This window comes from Pleurodeles waltl, chromosome 7, assembly GCF_031143425.1.
Source record: "Pleurodeles waltl isolate 20211129_DDA chromosome 7, aPleWal1.hap1.20221129, whole genome shotgun sequence".
Taxonomy (NCBI): domain Eukaryota; kingdom Metazoa; phylum Chordata; class Amphibia; order Caudata; family Salamandridae; genus Pleurodeles; species Pleurodeles waltl.
The window spans coordinates 393,602,871-393,622,321 of NC_090446.1; the positions used below are offsets into that span (position 1 = coordinate 393,602,871).

General features: G+C 44.5%; 1 protein-coding gene across 2 annotated transcripts in view; it reads right to left on the bottom strand.

The window, feature by feature from the left end:
• LOC138304105 (fer-1-like protein 4) overlaps positions 1-19,451 on the bottom strand; it is a 1,042,026-nt gene that overhangs the window by 85,656 nt on the left and 936,919 nt on the right. For both annotated transcript variants that reach the window (XM_069243852.1, XM_069243853.1), the window contains one exon: positions 3,512-3,666. In XM_069243852.1, the coding sequence (XP_069099953.1) occupies positions 3,512-3,666 (155 nt within the window). The remainder of the gene's footprint in view (positions 1-3,511; positions 3,667-19,451) is intronic.

Here is a 19,451-nt window from a genome sequence, read left to right on the forward strand (position 1 = left end):
TCATCAGCAGCAGGCTAGACTACGGAAATGCCCTCTCCGCTGGCACCACAGTCAAGCTTAAGCGAAAACTCCAGAGGATCCAGAACGCAGCCGCCCGCCTCATCCTGGACCTCCCATACCATGAACACATCTCCTCACACCTCAGATCCCTTCACTGGCTTCCTATCGACAAGAGGACCACCTTCAAAATCCTCATCCACGCACACAAATACCTCCACAACACTGGACCACCCTACCTCAACGAAAGAGTGAACTTCCACACTCCCACTCACCCCCTCCGCTCCACCGACTTCGCACTCGCCACAGTTCCCTGGAATGACTAGCAAGCCAAAGGCTGGCCAGTGGATTCCTGTTCAGGATCTGGCAACAGAGGGACACCAGCCAGAACCATGATGTAAGGGCAGAAGGCAGGTGGGAGGTTGCTGACAGGTAGCAAGGGTGCAGGGCCAGATGCATGTGTCACCAGAGGGAGAGGTTTGTGAGATGAAGAAGAAAGGGTGCCTCTTCCCACACTAGCTGGGGCAATGAGGAAGGTGGATGAACACGAGCAAAGTTCGGCTGGCAGGGAAGCTATTTGATCAGAGGGCAGAGACAAATTGGTCACAGATATTTTGATGGAGGCTTAACAGCAACCGGTGTCAGGGAAGAGAGTTCTATTAAGATGTACCTCTGCTGATCATGACATATAGCTTCAACTTTCCTGACTGCTGCTTCCAGCTTATCCAATTTCTCCCACAGAGAGTGAACAATCCTTGGCAGTAGCCATGAGTTTGTGCAAGATGGAAGCCCACGGAGAGTGGCAATAGAGAGGACCAATAGTGCCCAGGGAGCCAGATGCGATTGAGGTGGCTGCAGTGGCACTCTGGCTCTTGCACTTGGCATCTTGAGAATGTACATGTGGGGGGGTGCAGTAGTTGAAGGAGTCTCGATGGACCTAGGTGTGGGAGCACTGCCAGAAATCGCCTCTGGGACCAAGCTACAGGTGGGCCCCTGCAGGTCAACCAGATCCGTTATAGACTCTGTCAGCTTCCTTCGTTCCCAGGACGGCAGCTGAACCAGCAAGACCCAGGAACAGGCATCTCTCAGACAGATCAATTTCTTTCGAAATGATGCCTACTGCTCTGGCAAGAAAAGAGTCAATAGTGGTGTGGTTGAGGGTCGTTGACAGTTTAGCACTCACTGCCTTCCTTTTGCACATAGTATCCAGTGTGATCCGACCACCTAAAGAGTAGAGGTAATGACAGGGCACGGATGGTATGTGCAGAGCTGAGAGGGCAGAAGTAAATAGACTGGTCAAAGTGTAAGTATGGTGGAAAACCACTTACTTCAGGAGAGTTCCAGATGCGTCAGTGACCCCAAGAGGGGGGGGTGGGCAAAAAGATAGTGTCCAGTCCAGCCTCTTCCAGCCGTGGATGGAAGCAGATGGGCCCACTCTTAGCCGGACCTTTGCCCGGGCACACATCAAGGCACGGCCCACACTGCGGTGAATGAGTGGTACTTAAAAGCGCTCGACTGATGCAGCTTCCATTTCCTTCCTTGCTCTCAAGGGCTTCTGTGGCATGTAGTCCAGCCCCCAGCCCCAGCAACAACAGTGCCTGCTCATCCAGCTCTGCAGGGAATAAGTGGTGCTTAAATGCGCCAAACTGATGCAGATTCCACCTCCTTTCTTGTCCCCAAGGGCTTCTTAGGCATGTAATCCAGTCCCCAGCCCCAACAATAACAGCAACAACAGCAGTGCCTGGTCACCCCACGCTGCGGGGAATTAGTGATGCTTTATTGTGCTCAACTGACGCAGCTTCCACCTCCTTCCTTCCTCCCAAGCGCTACTGGGGAACAAAGTCCAGTCCCCAGCTCCAGTAACAACAACAGCAGTGCTGGCTGTCCCCCGCTGCGGGGAATGAGTGGTGCTTAAATGTGCCCGACTAACGCATCTTCCACCTCCTTCCTTGCTCCCAAAGGCTTCAGGGGCATGTAGTCCAGTCCCCAGCCCCAGTAACTACAACCTCAGTGCATGTTTGTAAATATATATTATATAAAATCTCATGACTATCCTGTACCCTTACCCATCCCTGAACCCAAAACAATCTTGCTACCCTTACCCATCACTAAACCCCAAAACGTTTTACTCTCATTTACTGTTACCCAGACCTGAACCCTAAAAACCCTTACAAACTCGTACTGCTACCATTATGTATCTTCAAACCCTAAAACTCCCTCACTAGTCCATACGCATGCCCATCCCTGAACCCTAAAAAGCCCTTACAACCCCGTACCCCCACCATCCATAAACCTTAGAAACCACTTACTACACCAAACTACCCCTGTACTTACCCATTTTTAAAACTTAAAGCTACTACAAACCTGTATTCCTACCCATCCTTGAACTGTTAAACTCTTTACAACCCTCACTAAAATGTAGTTAAAAAATATTTACCTGCAGGGTAAAGTCCCATGTTGTAAAGTGCCATAAAATAGCATGCGTGGTACTTACTTACATGGTAAAGGCTGCATTATAAATGTAACACATGATAGCGTCTGAGTTTTAAAGGCTGTATACCATCTCATTCAATATATTGCATGGTGAAAGCACTGTATCCATTACATCGATCTACAAGTACATTGTAAGGTAATTATATTAGTTACTTTTATTAACTCCAATTATACTTAGCTACCAAGATAAGTATGACTGGAGATAAGAATAGTAAATATATACTAACCTTACGATGTAATGGAAGCAATCTTATTTTAGGTTGATAATCTTAATGTTGATTTATTAACATATAACTGTGTATGCTATTAAACACAACTTTTGAAACAAATTAAACCAGTGACCTTCACAAAACTACAAAGCGACTATTTACGGTATTAGACGCGCATCTGGGATTCAAACCCTACTTAATACAATCAAGAGAGATCCTAGCAGAGCATTACAGTGGAGGCCTCGGCATTCACATCCCAAGTCACTGGACAGTCAATGGAAATTCTGGGATGCGGAATTAAAATAACATCGCAATCCCCTCTGTGGAATAATATCTGGAAATCAGTGTTACAGCGCCTCTTACCACATGTGAATCGAGAATACTGGCCATTTTTATGAGGACAAATTCCACAAGCTTTGCCTTAGTAGATTTGTCCCCAGTATTACTCATGGACATATAAACTGAAGTAAATACTTCCTGCAGTATTACCACATGCATATAAATGCTGATTAGGGAAAGCGCTCTTTTCCACCCAAATTGGTGTTAAAGGCCCACTTGTAAAGTCAGCATAAATCAGAAGAAAGAAGAGGATACTGGATGGCAGCACACAGCTGATTCAAATAGAAATGTTACTCTTTTCCCCAACATGGACAGTCTCCTCAGATTCACAGCTTAGAATTTAAGAAGGTTCCCTTCTGGAGAAGTGCAATTACAAAACAAACAGTTCCAAAATGTGCTCTGTTTATAGTTAACAATCACAATCCTCCCATTGAGACCTCCCGTAGAGATGGGCCTTGTGCATAAAATCTTACCTTCTGGGAAGGCTTCCTGCGGAATCCGAAATACTTTGTTGTTCACTTTAACTTCTGTTCTCCTAAATTCAGGAGAAGGCAACCCATGTTTTTTGCATAAACTCTCGAGGATCTGTCTCGGTTTGAATGCGTCCCTCCACTTGTTGTAGCCATCACTGCACAAAGGAAAACAGAATTCACCTGTTGTATATTGCACAAGTGTTTCTACTTTAACACAGTAGTAGTAAAAAGTAGCTTCCGGAAATTGTAATGGCTTGTCAAGGCCATTCAAAGGATCCCCACAGTATCTATGGCTCTTTACATTTCTTTGATCCTTGTGAGTAAATATAGGCAAGTATGCTTTCCGATTCCTGAAAAATTGAATAACTGGCACAAAATCAAACTGGGTGAAATGGTGAATTTGCCAAAATAATAGCTTTTCGTTGGCATGAGTTCAAGAGTGAACAGACTTTTATGGGCGGATTGTATATGTGTAAGTTGGTCTGTCCCAGGCACTCAATGGATGGGAGGAGGGACTTTATTTTTCTTCTACGTACGTGAGATTGTAGCTGATCTGATGTAGGGCATGATTCACAAAGGTAAACCTTTGTGTAAATTTATACTTGTAATATTACTATCAGTAAAATTACATTCCTAGTTTGTGATTATCAAAACAGTAGTAAAGTTACTACAGTAAGTGTAAACTTACACAAAAGTGTAAGCTTATTTTTGTGAATCGGACCCATTATTTTTTGAGCTGGGGAAAAATTATCGGTATGCGGCACAGAAAATAATCAATGTTGGATTATTGTAATACCTTTGAAATGTAGGCAGATTGATACTCACACAAAAAATGTGCTTAAGTGAATGACAGTGGATGAAAAGTGGTGTAACTTGTGACATCAGGAAGTTAATAATATGGGGTAAATAACGACAAGTATTATTTTTCTCTGAATCATTTGAACAAAACACACATTCTCATCCCCTACCTAACCAGGCAAAGTGTGTCTGGCAACAATTTTTTCACACATGCTTTCCCACGCTTATTCACCCATTTTTCACTTTTACTCTTGGAATGGCTAAGGAGAGCAAATAAGTGCTGAAAAACCATTCCAAAGTTTCTTGAACAGCTCGGAAGTGTGTCTCACTATTCAAACAAGACCAACATTCCCCCTCCTGTGATATAAACATAATCCTCTCAAACACCTCATGAATAGTGGGCGAGCATATTTGAGAAGTTTTACTATGAGAGAACATTTCCATTGTTATGCTTCATTTGTAACTGATAAAACAGTTTCAACATGATTTAGTCGAAAATCGTATGCGTAAATGCACAGAATACCAACTTTTCTGCACACTCTTGCATATTTTATGCATGAACCGGAAGATAAGTAGGGGCCAGTCATTGATTTTTCATGGCATGACATACACATATATGTTTTTTGTGAGGCGGAGAATACATTTTTTATGTTTGTTAGGGAATGTACAGTTGTTCACTTTATTGTTTTGGACCAGATGCTTTTACATTACTCCTACTCTTTGTGTACTACTGCATATCCAGCTTTGGACTGATTAGCAGGCATTCTTTGAAATAAATGTAGCCTGGGGAATTGCCTGGAGTGTGGTCCAAGATCGTGGCACTAACATTCCTATGGCATAGCCCACATAACATGATATTAATATTTTCATTGCTGTGTCCTAGAAATTTAATAATGAACTAATTTGCGGTGTATGGATTTAAACTGGTGTACGTTACGCAAAAAAGCAAAATATATTCATTTTTGCAAATTCATTTTGAGAGTTTGAAACAGTTAAACAGCAACTTATAAATTGCAAAAGATAAGAACAAGATCAGGTTAGGAACTTTTTAGACTCAAAAAAGACTTGTAGGTGTGGATTTTGCATTCAGAAATCACTCTCTAATGTTTTATTGAACATTTATTTATGAATGGGCACATTTTATTTCAGCCATACTAAATGTTTATTCTTATTCTTATTCTCATGATTCTTCTTTTTCTTCTTCTTCTTCGTCTTAATATTACTATTTGATAATTAACGTGTACTTTGCAATTTATATATGGCGTCAAATGCAATAATAATAATAATAATAATAACAACAACAACCCAGGTGAACACTGAAGAAGCAGAAGGATCTGAAGTAAAAGCGGAGCTCTCAAATCAATGGTGCCACCACTTCAGCTCAAGACGTTTTCTACATTGTTTAGGATTTCTCTCAATCTCCCTCTTTGTCCAGTCTCTGACTTTGCATAGACACTGATAGTTGAAATCACAAATATTATTTATAACGTTCATTGAAAAAGTTCCACATAAATCCTAATCATTCTTTGAAATGTAGGCCTTTCTTCCGTTCTTCGAACATGACCAATCTAACCAAGAAAGTCAGAGGACCAGGGAGCATTCAGAATAAACACAACTGGGTCTCCCTCTTAAATTAAGGACTATGATGAAGAAAACATAGATAATGGATATCAATGATGGCTACAACAATTCATTCTCAACATCTGGGGCAGCAGGTGAGCCTGCAGTGGACTGGCGCCGGTGCCATGGAGACAAATAATCAGTGTCTGCTGAAGGAGCATTTGGATCCCCTGACCCGATTGATTTTGGCCTGCTCGATGGCCAAGGAATTACTTCAAAAACTGCCTTTCTTGCTTGTTTGTAATTTTCATCAAGTGACCTGTCATAAGTACAAGGTAATGTAAGTATATTTGTTTTGTAACCACTCTGATGGAAAGCACTCTGTCCCCCATATACGTCGCTAAATAAAACAGCAAATAAATAAATTAATAAAGATGCATAGTTTGATTTTTCCAGATAGCTTCTATAAATTAGTATGAATCTTGTTAACCCAAAACTTTCCTAATAAATTCTAAAACTGAACTATGGGTACAGGTGGCGGTGGTTTACCTCAGCATGGCACCACAGGATGATCATTTGAAGTCAAGATTGCTACATTATCTTTAATAGCAGTTTTGGACGGCTTTTTACGATTTGAGGGCTAAATTTGTCGCTGCCATTGTACCACATATATGTTTGATAAGCATCAGGGTCACACTGGGACAGAAAAGATGCCTTTGGCCTCTTTAGCGAATCAGACAGCCCAAAAGTGCAGTAAATGGCAGGTTCTGATCTTTTAAAGACACACTGTGTAGGTGTTTTGCAAGAGAAGGTGTTTTGCAAGAAAGTAAATACATTCTTGCTTTATGCAGAAAATATTTGTGGTAGTATTGGCACAATCAACAATATAAACCAGAGCAAGAGACCACAAAACAGCACAACAACCAGCCAAAACATGCATTGGCAAAGCCAATAGTTTTCACCATTGGGACTTAATGGCTTTGCCAATGGTTTTAGCATTAGGTTACTGATACTGTCTGTACATTGGCTAGTTTATGTAAGTAAAGACTTTGAACCTGTTTACATTTATAAACTCTCTTTGCTTTATGTAAGTTTGTACTGTAATTAGAATTGACTTTACTAAGTACAGGCAAAGCCAAGAAGGCTTAACTCTAAAAGCCTGAACTATTGCGCATTCCAAAGCTTGTGTGCCACACGTGAAGTGAGTCACATTTAGGTGTCAAGGATCTGGCTGTGGGAGTGTAGGAAGCTGGCCTGGGGTGTGGTGGGTACCTAGGGTACTTACACCTTATACCAGGTCCAAGTATCCCCTCTTAGTGTAGTGTAGGCATTGTCTAGAAGCCAATCTGTCTAGAGATAGCTGTGGATGAGAGTCAAGGACTATCTAGGAGACATACAAAGCTCATGAAATACCACTGTAGTCACACAACACTTACACACATGAAAGAAAACACTCAGTTGTACAAACATAAAGGCACTTTATTTTTGGAGCACAATTCCACAAAATACTAGAAGGGCAACTCTCCAATAGGAGGAAAGTAATACAATAAATATATACACTCAGAATCAGAAATAGGCATAGAAAAGGGTATAGAACAGTGCAAATATGGGCATGAGAAACCTCAACGGGAGAACTGTAGACGATATGCCACCAAGTTAGACCCATTATAGCTCAAAAGTGGGCTCAACAATAGACTATACTGCTGTGAACCTTTCTTTGTGGCCACAACTGAGGAAATTCAAAATCGAAACCACCCTCCAAAGTGACCACTCACTTCATGCCAGTCTTGGTAGACTGCGGTAGGCTAGGATCCATCAACCTAAAATGTCTGTACTCGACACAGAAATCATTACCTAAGACAACAACCAAGATAAAAGCCTTGTACCAATCTACAATATTTTTGCACATTACAGCAGCGCAAGCGTGGACCACCTTTTTAACTACTTATCCTCCCTTAGTCCCACTCCCGACCCATGGTGATGCATGTGCCGCAGGGGTTCTCAAGTTTGCCAATAAAAATGTTAAAACTGAGAAGGAAGCTTCAGCATGAACTCAGAAGGATCAAAAAATTGAATGCCACAACATCTATGTGTGAAACAATAAAGAACCTGAGGAAAAATTATAAATCACAGATATGGCTCAAACGTAGGAAGGAGGATGACGCCTTTTGGACAAAACTGCTCTTCAATTCAAAATCAGCCAATTCCAAAGCCTTTTGGTCAATGGTTAATGGTACTGACAGGATGTCAAGAGATATCAACTGTTCATCTGTCCCCGAAGAAAAATGGGCAAAGTATTTGGCCAATATGTTTACTAGTCAAGAATCATCTAACACAAATTCACACATAAAGACGCAAGCATGTTGCTATCACATCCGTCAGATCTATACAGGTTATGATGAAAAGGTAGCATCTCTAGCGATCAAGAATGGATGAAAGGATGGTACTTCCAACCCTAATGGTTTTTCTCAGGAGGTTTTTAAGGCCGGCCCAGAATAATATTGCTGATTTTGCGATATTGCTGACAAATCAAAATGCCTCAAGAAAAAATTACATCTATGTTTCATAGATTTTAAGAGCCCGTTTGATCCTGTGGACAGAGGCATCCTTTGGGGTAAGTTGCGAGGCTGGGGCCTGGTTGAAAGAATTTTAAAATTGAAATGCTATATATGACAAAACTTGAGTGCAGATTAAGCTAGCTGACGGCACAAAACTTTCAAGGAGAACTCCAACAAATATTGGTCTGAAACAAAGATGTGTTTTGGCCCGCACCTATTTAATTTTTTCATGGCTGACCTTATACCAAAGCTGGATGCAACAATTTCCCACTCCCCGAAGATAGGAACTTTGCCTATTTCACATCTTTCATCCACAGATGACATAGTTTTAATGAGCGACACAAAAGTGGGATTACAGCGGCTAGTCAACACACTGGGCAACTTTGCAACAACAAATAAACTGGAAATCAATATCAACAAGTCAAAATCCATGCCTATGCCTTACGCCTTTAGCCCTATATGCAACCTCAAGTTAGGCAACACTGCTGGAGGAAGCAGTTATTCATTATAAATACTTAGGCCTCAACAAAGATAACAGAGCTTTGTAGTGCATAAACAATATATCATACAGAAATGCAAAGCGTTGACATTTGTCTTTTGTGCTCTGGCAAGAAAGTTGAATGGGCCTTCTTTCAAATCCCTATTGGCTGTCATGTCTGCAAAACTCCTATCAGCAATAATGTATGGAAGTGCGGCATTACACAGGAAAGATGCCGTAATTCTTGAGTGTCAGCAAATAAAAATATATAAACAAGTCTTTGGTCTCCCCCGTAGCACTTCTCTTTCACAGGTTGAGCTAGAATTTGGCCTCAAACAGCAGTAGCTGGACAGAAAAGTTCACACGATTAAGACCTGGTATGAAATTAGGGGAAATAAAGAGAGCCCGCTAGTTGGAGCGTTATGGAATTCTGTATCAAAAGATCCTAAGTCAGTATACAATGGGTATTTGCATTGCACCCTACAAGAGACTCAAATGACACATCTATGGGACTCCAATATGTCATACCCCCCTTTTCCACTGTGAATTAAAGAAAGAAATGGGGCTGCAATCCTTGCTGGATGACAAGTGCAAATTTGCAGCTCGATCGCATGCCTGGATCATCATGCACAATTGTAGCAGTCTAGCACCGGCATAGTATTTGACCTGAAAATTTCCAGTGCACTTTAAATACCAGCTGCTTGCCATGCCATTAGTCTCCTTGCCGTCTCTAGCAGATCAACCATTATGAAAGAATGGGGGTGAGATGTCATGTAGGCTATGTGACGTTGGAGTAGAGGACATGGTCCATCTGATTTGCATTTGTCTGGCACTAAGAGAAGCACGTTGTCAACTGTTAAAGCCCGCTTTTGTCACAAGTGGTGTCCGTTCCAGTCGGCCAGCAGTAATGAAAGTGTTTGAGCCTTCTGAGCCGCAGATAAACTGCAGACTGATTACATTTTTAACCTTCCATGCTAAACTCTTAATTGGCTGCTCATGATTGTTCCACAACCTCTCTTTTAGATAAGATAGGTTTTACAGAGAAGATAAGTCCTATAAATAAATAAAAGTTTGATATGAATGGGTACGCATAATTTAATCAGTTTTGACCTCTTAAAGAATTTCCTCTGGCCAAACATCATCTTATACTGTGCTGGCCATTTCTAATAACTCAATGACAGTAAATTTTAAAGCAAATTTAGTTTATTATGAGAATCTAAAGACTCCTTGTAATACAAAAGGAACTATTTTAGCAAAGTTTTAAGTATTTTAGTAGGTTATGAGTAAGGCATTAGATATCAGTACTGTAACTCAGGGCATGACTATGACAATGTATTTGAAGAGTCCTTTTCCTAGTACTTTATATTCATGGATTTGTGTTAAGTATCATGTAGAGAGCTAAGGTACTGCTGCTCCCCAGCTATCTGTCCTTTACTTTTAACATATCTAAACTGCATAGCACTTTAGGGAGACTGATGGTATAATGGTTTATAAACATCTTCAAGTATGTTCTTTGTAGAGACTATGGCCCTCATTATGACCCTGGTGGATGGCGGTATTTTGGAGAAAAGTACTGCCAACAGGCTGGGGGTACTTCTCCCCATAATATGACATTGGCGGTTTGGTTCTAGCCAAACCGCCAATGTACCACTCTGTCCGCCACAACGGTAACAGCCGCCGGGCTGGAGACTTCAGTCTCCAGCCCGACGGCCATCACTAACCCACCTGCAGGATTATGACCTCGCCTACCGCCATGGTTTTCGTGGCCTCCTTACTGCCACGAAAGCCATGGCAGTAGGCACTATCAGCGTTAGGGAATTCCTTCCCTGTCACTGATAGGGGTCTTCCCCACCCCTCCCCCTCCCCAGATGTCCCCCCAACCTCCCTCCTTCTCTAGAACCACCCCCCAACATACACACACCTTCATGCACCATCACACACACTCATACACATGCTTATACCCACATGCACCCATGCATGCATTCATCCATTCACACACACATCCAAACACACTGACATACAAACAAGCACACACGCATTCACACAACACAACATACACGCACTCACCTGTAGTCAGGGGGTCCTCCGGCAGGAGACAGGATGGGGCGCTGCTGGCAGCAGCAGCATCTGCCAGCAGAACACTGCCAGGCCGAATCATGGTTCATGATACGGTCTGCGGCGGTCTACTGGCGTGCTGCTGGCAGCAGCGGCACCTTACCACCACCTTACTGCCGTCCGCCGCCATGACCGTACCTGGAATTCTGCCATCCTTCTGGCGGTATTCCGGCTGCGGTCATATTATGGCGGTCGGTTGGTAGCCACGGCGACAGTCTTTTGGCGGCCGTGGCCGTGGCCGTGGTGTTGGGTGGTTTTTACCACCACTGTCTTAATGAAGGCCTATCTATTTTTGCCTGTCTTCCTTTTCCCCCTCCTTTTTGCTAAGATTTTAATCAATCATGCAAATAAAGATTACTAACTTACAGTGCAAATAGCAATAACCAATAGTGACCCTAGGGGGAGCCCAAACCATTTACTAAAAAATTTGAATGCGAACACAGGACCCCCACCTAGGTAAATGGAATGTGTAGAGGGGAGCTGAGAGTATTAGAAAACCACAGAGGTAAATAACACAACACCCCCCGCAACCAGGAAATCAGGAGTAAATCACTGGATTTTCCCCACACCACCCAAAAGGAGGAAAAGAAGAAAAAGAAGACACCAAGACAAGACTGCAAGAAACCAGCAATGGATTCCGGAAGAAAAACACCTGTGGAGAGAGGGGACCAAGTCCAAAAGCCACAGTGGAGTCCAGGAGGAGTAGGCGCTACTACCCACCCAGGTGTACTTGAAGGAGTTGGTCGATGGTGAGGAAGAACAGGTCAGCACTGCAGACCTAAAGCCAGAAAAGAGTTCCTGATGGATGCACAAGATGTCCCATGCTGGAGTGAAGATTGCAGATGGGTGTTGGTGCAGGAAATCTACCAACAAGCCTTTTCAAATGCAAACTCGTGGTTAGTGGAAAAGTGGTGCTGTCGGGGACCAGCAAGGCCGAGGAGGACTCAACGCAGGAGTAAGAGTCACAGGGGACCCTCAGCATTGCAGAGAGTCCACAGGAGCAGAGGCAGCACCCACAGGAGTCCCACAGGACAGGGACACACAAGTTGCAGAAGGAGTCCATTCAGCACTACAAAAAGGGATCCCACAACGCAGGAGAACCACGCAGGGGGCTGAGCATCATAGGAAGGAGTGCTGGGGGATGGAGCTACACAGTGCCTGAACATCCCTTGGAGGAGATGCAAACAAGCCTTGGCAGCTGCAAGAGATTCAGTGCTTGGGGTACTGTCCAGCATGGGAAGGCAGGGGCTTGCCTCCATCAAAGTTGGACAGCTGGCAAAGAGGACCAAGAGGACTACTGCAGACCACTATCCACCATGTAGGTTCCACGCAACTCAAGATGAGAGGAGATCCATGCAGCCAGTCATTGTTTGCAGCAGGTGCCTGCGGATGCAGGGGAGTGACTCCTTCACGCCAAGGGAGATTCCTTCTTCTTCTGGTGCAAGCTGAAGAGTTACTGTCTTCTGAGGATGCACGGCCAGGGAAATGTTGCAAAGCTGGCAGGAGCTGTGAAAACAATGTTGCAGAAGAGTCTTCTTCATCGATTACAGCATTGTCGGTTCCTGGAGGGTCCAGTCGCAGTTCCAGTGGCCAGAAGTCAAAGTGGAAGTTGCAGAGGAATCCTGCTGGAGTCCTGCAAACCGAATATGAGTACCCTCCCAAGAAAGAGACCCTAAATAGCCCTGAAAGGGGGATTAGTCACCTGAAAGGGGGCTCTGACCTCACCTGCCTGGACTGGCCACTCAGATGCTCCCAGAGTTCCCTGCCAACTGTGGAAACAAGAAGGCAGAACCCAGGGACCCTCTGGAGGAGCTCTGAGCACCACCCCTGGGGTGGTGATGAACAGGCAAGTGGTCACTCCCCCTTCCATTGTCCAGTTTCACGCCAGAGCAGGGACTGGGGGTACCTGAACTGTTGTGGACTAGTTTATGCACAGAGGGCACCAAATGTGCCCTTCAAAGCATGCCAGTGGCTTGGGGAGGCTACCCCTCCCAAGCCAGTCACACCAGTTTCCAAAGGGAGAGAGTGGTAGCTCCCTCTCCCAAAGGAAATCCTTTGTTCTGCCTTCCTGGGCTTGATCAGATCAAGCATCAGGGGTGCAGAAACCTGTCTGAGAAGTGGCAGCAGCTTGGGCTGCCCAGAAGGACCTGTACGACTGGTGGTAGCAATGCTGGGGGTCCTCCAAGGAGCCCCCTGAGTGCATAGAATCATACTTCCAATGCTTGCAACAGTATTGGGGTAAGACTCTGACATGTTTGATACCAAATATGCCCAGGTTCGGAGTTACCATTATGTAGCTGGACATAGCTAGTGACCTATGTCCGGCACATGTGTAAAATGGCGGCCCTGTACTCACAAAGTCCAGGAAAATGCCCTGGAGTTTGTGGGGGCACCTCTGCTAGTGCAGGGGTGCCCTCACACACAGGTACCGGCACCCTGCCCTCTGGGCTGAGAGGGCCTACCATAGGGATGACTTACAGTGACCTGGTGCAGTGACCTGTACTGAAAACAGGTGCATGTGCCCGTTTCACACAGGCTGCAATGACAAGCCTGCAGAATCTTTTGAATGGGCTCCCTATGGGTGGTAGAATAACTGTTTCAGCCCATAGGGATCCCCTGGAACCCCAATGCCCTGGGTACCTAGGTACCACATACTAGGGACTTACATGGGGAGACCAGTATGCCAATTGTGGGAAGTAAATGGTACATTTTACAGGAGGGGGCAAAACTGCTGGGGTCCTGGTTAGCAGGATCAGTTGTCAGTGTGTTTGAGACAGTCAAACACACTGACAACAGGGAGAAAATGGGGGTAATCATGCCAAGAAAGAGGGTACTTTCATACAGGGAGCATAAGCGGCATGATTAATAATTCTAGAGCTCGGGTTGAAGACAGTGTGAGTCAGTGGGACATAGTAGTGTTCAGATTACAATCTTTGGCCTCTCTCCAGCATGGACATAGCGATCGTCATGTATGTACAATTTGTAATTGCCAATTGCAATTATTAACAAGAAACTTATTGCTGTTGCTCATGTATATTAAACTGTTAACAACCCCTTCAAAATTGGTTTGGTTTGTTTTAGGCATATGTCTAGTGTAGTGTAGTGTCATATGTTGGGATGCTGTTGAGTAAACCTCACAAAGAAGCAACTACATGCTGGTCTGAAAGAATGCTGGGGGAAGCGCAGGATCGTGGGTCACATGTTTTAAGCCATGCCCTTAATTACTAAGATCCTACCCCTTTTAGAAACACCCCCCAAAACATTTTTAGCCCACTAAAAGCACTGTAGTCCAAAACAGGTGTTTGCTACAGTAAGTTAAAAGCTGTCTCTTAGCTGAGAACTAAAAATTGTGAGGTAAAACTTTGGAGTCCTTGGAGTCAAATCTAAAATTGGTGGAGCACAAAGAATGAGCGAGTGCTTTGCTCCTCCGCAACACTTACTCTGCAACATCTCTGGAAGAGCAAAAGCACTGCTGGTGTTAATGTGTCAGAGAGAGGAGTAGTTCTCTTCAGTGTAAGAAAGGGCCTGACCTCCTTCATGCTGACACCCTAGGCTGTAATTGTAGGTTCCAAGGCTCCTGGTGCCATTGCTCTCTTATAGACGTGGAGCTGCAGTATTTATTCCACAACGAAACTGATCCAAAAGCCATGAAGGTTATTTGGTCCCTGGTAGAGCAGATCCAAATAGTCTGAGCTTCTCAGGGAGTCAAGCTCAAAGGGAGAAAAAAGGTTGAGACATAGCACTGTTCAGTATGGTGGAGGGGAGTGTAGAAACAATGCGAAGGGCAAAGCGTGGAATCATGGAGCATGGCAGGGGAATTCTCAGGATGGCAGGTGGAGGAGAAGAAACACGGAGGACATGGGGAGGCAAGTTAATTTATTGACATAGAGAGCAGTGTGGACCTGAGAAGAGGGAAAATTTAATATGTGAAAGAGCAACAACAGGGGAAAGTACACCAGCAAGAGGGCAAGGCCAACACGGATCGAGAAAGTAATGCAAACTAGGAAGACAGCTGGAAAAAACATGTATATTTATGGAGTGCATAAACAAAATGAAAAAAGTAGCATCTGAAAAATGAGCAGTGGAATGACACAAGTCATGTGTCAATGCTCCAGGGGAGAGGCAAAAACAAGAAGAGAAAAGACGGCCCATAAAAGCTAACAAATAAGAAGCAAGCAAATGAAATTGACAATGTAACCACCAATGATAAGCAACTGGTGGACTCTAAGCCCAGTGTAAGCTAACAATTTGTTTCGCAATAGACAGCGCACCGTGTGACCATAAAACAGTCCACACACTCACTTGTAGCCCTTCTGGTACAGCCAGGCCAGTCCAATCCAGAAAAGAATGTGTGCAAAGAGCACAGTGGCAAGTTTAGTAATTCCTCTAGTTTCATAAGTGAAATATCATTGTCAAAATAAGATAATATATATTTTTTTTAAACAAACTTGTATTGGTTTTGTGCCCTATTACAGTACAGCATATATCGCACAGTTCAGTTGCCTCCGCATATAAAGCAGAGATGTAGACATGTGTTAGAAAATTCCAGACCTGCAAGTGAAACTGCATATTCATGTATTGAAGAACATCAAATCCCTACCCCTCCCTCCCACCTCCCTATCAGGGTTTCCATCAATAAGCATATAAATTAAACCAACTGTGTTGCCGGTAGCGATGTGCCTCGCAGGAGTACCTCTACTAGCACCAAAAAAGGGGGAGGCGGGGTGACGTATGTGATCTGCGTACAAACAATCCCACCTATTATTGACATTATGTCATTATGTGAGGGAAAGTAGGCCAAACAGGGAGCCCTTGACTAGTAGTTAGGTTAAGCCTCAGCCTATCTATGCACTTTCCACCTTCAGCCTAGTTAAGGGACACTACCCTCCTCAGTGCTACTACTCCTGTGCCCCATTCTGGGCTTTAAACGCCTCTACTAGTTTGTCCCACTCGAGAGATATTGGTTTCCTTCTCAACCCCCTGCATTCTTCTCTCTAAAGAGCTGAGCTTTCAGCCTGGCTCCAGTGTAAAACTTCCTCCCAGCATGAATGGATGGTTGGTACATGGGGGCATTTCCAGCGCCTCGTTAGTTGTAGTTTCGCCAATAGCAGAGACAAATTCATGAACCGTGAAGTTACTTTAGAGCTGCGTGCGTTAGTATGCCCCACGGAGGAAATAGGAAGGCTACAAATTTACTGTCACCTCTGTGATTTCCATCAGAGTGGCTCTGATAGTCACCCAGTACAGTGAGAGGGACGGACAGGCCCAGAGCATATGGAGAAGCATCAATAGAATGACACAGAGGTCACTGTGCCGTCGTTGTGTTATACATTCTATTTAGCCTATGCGGAGTGAGAGATGCACAATGGAATAGGTGAAACTGGATAAACTTAAATCTAGTATTGTGCGATACTTTTGTAGCATATTGTAACATGTAAGTCCACTCCTTAGCCGTAATGTCCCGACCTAAATCAGTTGTCCACTTAGTTTGTAGAGTATCTAAAGGTATGTGGAGGTCTACTCGAATCCCTGAGTATATCCATCTAATGAGATGTCTGCCATGCCCCATTGTGTGTAGTGTCTGAAGGGCTTCATGTGTTACTTGTTCAGCTCCTTGTTGTGCCCAATAAGTGAGTACATAGGTTAATATTTTAGCATGAGTTAAAAAAGTGAGTCAGGTTGACTACCCAAATAAAGTCCAACTGCGGCATTAACATGCCATCTTCAAACAGGTCCTCTAGGGTAAGCGCTCCCTGTTGTTCCCACATTCTGAGCATAGCTGTCGTGATCGCTCCTGAGGGGTAGGGAGACCGCACAGAGGTATGTTGGGTGCATAGGGGGTTGATGAGGCTGTGTATCGCGTATCTAGTCTCCAATAAGCTAACGCCTTCCACAGCTGCAAGGTAGCCCGGGGGGGTCATTTTAGGGACCCCGGACAGAGCAATCTATGTATAAAACCTTTCTTCCATAGCACTGCTGTACAATTTCTCTCTTCCAGGTTATGCCCGGGCAGCAAGCAGGACAGCCATTGGAGCTGACCCACTATACAGTAGGCTTTGAAGTCCGGGGCTCCCAGGCTACCCATGTCTAGGGGTAGCTGCAGTTTTGACAGGCCTACCCGGCGGGCCCTTCCCCCATATTAGTAAGGAGTTTAATGTGCAAAATATGCTAGGTGGTACCATGAGTGGTAGGCTAACAAAATGGTATAAGACACAGAGCAACAGTACCATTTTCGTCAGTGCTACCTGTCCAGCCACCGAGAGGGGTAAAGTAGTCCAGAAATTAATTTGGAACCTGAGCGATGCAATCATCCAGCCTAAATTACCCTCCAGTAAATTTGCGTGGTCCCGGTATATATGAATACCAAGATAACGGAAGGACACCGGTGCGATTGCAATGGCCATAGGACCAAATTCGATCTAGGGTTCCGTGTAGATGCCCCAACAGGAATATGCATAGGATTTATTGGGATTAATGTGAAGACTGGAGAAGAGTGAAAATCGGGTAAAAAATCTGTGCCGCCCCCCATGTATCCTGCAGTAAATTCCGGTAATAGAGTATCATGTCACCTGCATATAAGGAGCAGAGTGGGTAGTGGGGCCAAGCAAAATCCCCCAGTCGCCTGCATTGTAGCGGATGTGTTGCACCAGTGGCTTCTATGCAAATACAAATAAAAGGGGGGAGAGAAGGCACCCCTGCCTAGTTCCACAGTAGATGGGGTAAGAGGCAGATGCATGCGCCCTTGTTTTTGCTCAAGTAGTCTGGGCCGTATATAAGAGCCTCACCCATCGTATGAAGTCTGGAGGTATATCATAGGCCTCCAGAGAGGCCAGCATGTAGTTCCAGCTGGGGGTGTCGAATGCTTGCTGCATATCTAAGGAAACGCAGTCCGCGTGTGGATACTTGTGCTTCATCTCATCCATTAACTGGAATAGATGCAGATATTCATAGATGTACCACGGCGTGGAACAGATTCTCACTGGTCTATGTGTAATAATCGCAGAAGGACTGGGATCAGTCTGCATGCTAAGAGTTTACTGAGGAGTTTATATTCAGTATTTAAAATAGATAGGGGTCTATAAGAGGACATCTGCGTAGGAGTCCTATCTGGTTTAAGAAGCAAAGTCACCACTGCCTCTCGAGTTGTGGCTGGGAGCATTCCTTCCTTGAGTGACCTATTATATAATTTCTCCAGGTGAGGGATTAGGCAATTGGCATATGCAGTATAAAATTCTACGGATAATCCATCAGACCCGGGAGTTTTGTTACGTGCCGTCTCCTTCAGTGCCTTGCGAATCTCAGTGGTCACGATTGGAGCACTTAACAATTCTTTTTCTAGTGCTGACACTTTCGGGAGTGGATGTTGGTTTAGACACCTGCGCATTATGTGGCAGTCTACTGGTAGAGGTGCAGCGTAGAGATCAGTATAATACTGAGGGAAGGCTGCGTAGATATCCGCTTGAGTAGTTACTACTCCTAACTGTGGAGATTGTATTGTTAGGATAGGCATGGGAGATTGCTGCGGCCTGATGAGCTTGGCAAAAAGGGCGCCCGGTTTGTCCCTCTCTGCATGTGTCCTTTGTATGTAGGCTCTGCTATCTACAATCCGCAGGTGCTCTAGAAGTTCTGCATGTCTTACGCGTGCTGCTTGTAATTGTGCTGTTTTGTGTCGTCTAGGGTTGCATCCCGTTCCAAAAATCCTAGATTATTTTCTATTTGTGTGAGGTCATTCAGAATTTCAGCTCATGCCACCACCCACATAGAAATGGAGGTTCCTGGTATTGCCACTTTAAAGGCTTCCCATTCGGGGAGGAGGCTTTGCCTGTGTTTTCTGAGAACTATGGGCCATATGTACGAACACTTTTTTCCATAGACACAGAATGGGTAAAAACCTTTGCTACATCTAGACCTATGTTTCTAAAAGTGGTAGCTAGGGTATCCCAATTTATTGTGTCTTCTTGGAGCGTGGGCTGTAAGCGCCATGTTGGTATCAGGGTGGGTACCCATCCCCAAGGCAGCTGAATTTCGAGCGGATTATGGTCAGATAATCTCTTGCCCAAATATGTGCCATGTGTTATGTGAGATTGCAGGCCAGAAGAGCACAGGAAGTGGTCTAAACGGGAATGGAGCATTTGTGAGTAGGAATAAAAGGAATATTCCTTCATCCCTACATTGCGACTCCTCCAGACATCCACAAGGTCCCACCTGTCAACCCGCTGTTGCAAGGCTCTGGCCTGGTGAACCGGTGCCGCGCCCGAAAGGGGTGGATGTGAGCAGTTAAGGAGGACATCCAGAATTGCATTTGAGTCCCCACCCAGCACCCAAGGGAGGTGAGACCAGTCTGATAACACAGTAGATTAATGTGCATGGAAAGCATCCTGTTCTTGGTTCAGCGCATAAAAGCATCCGAACACTATTGGTTATCCATCTA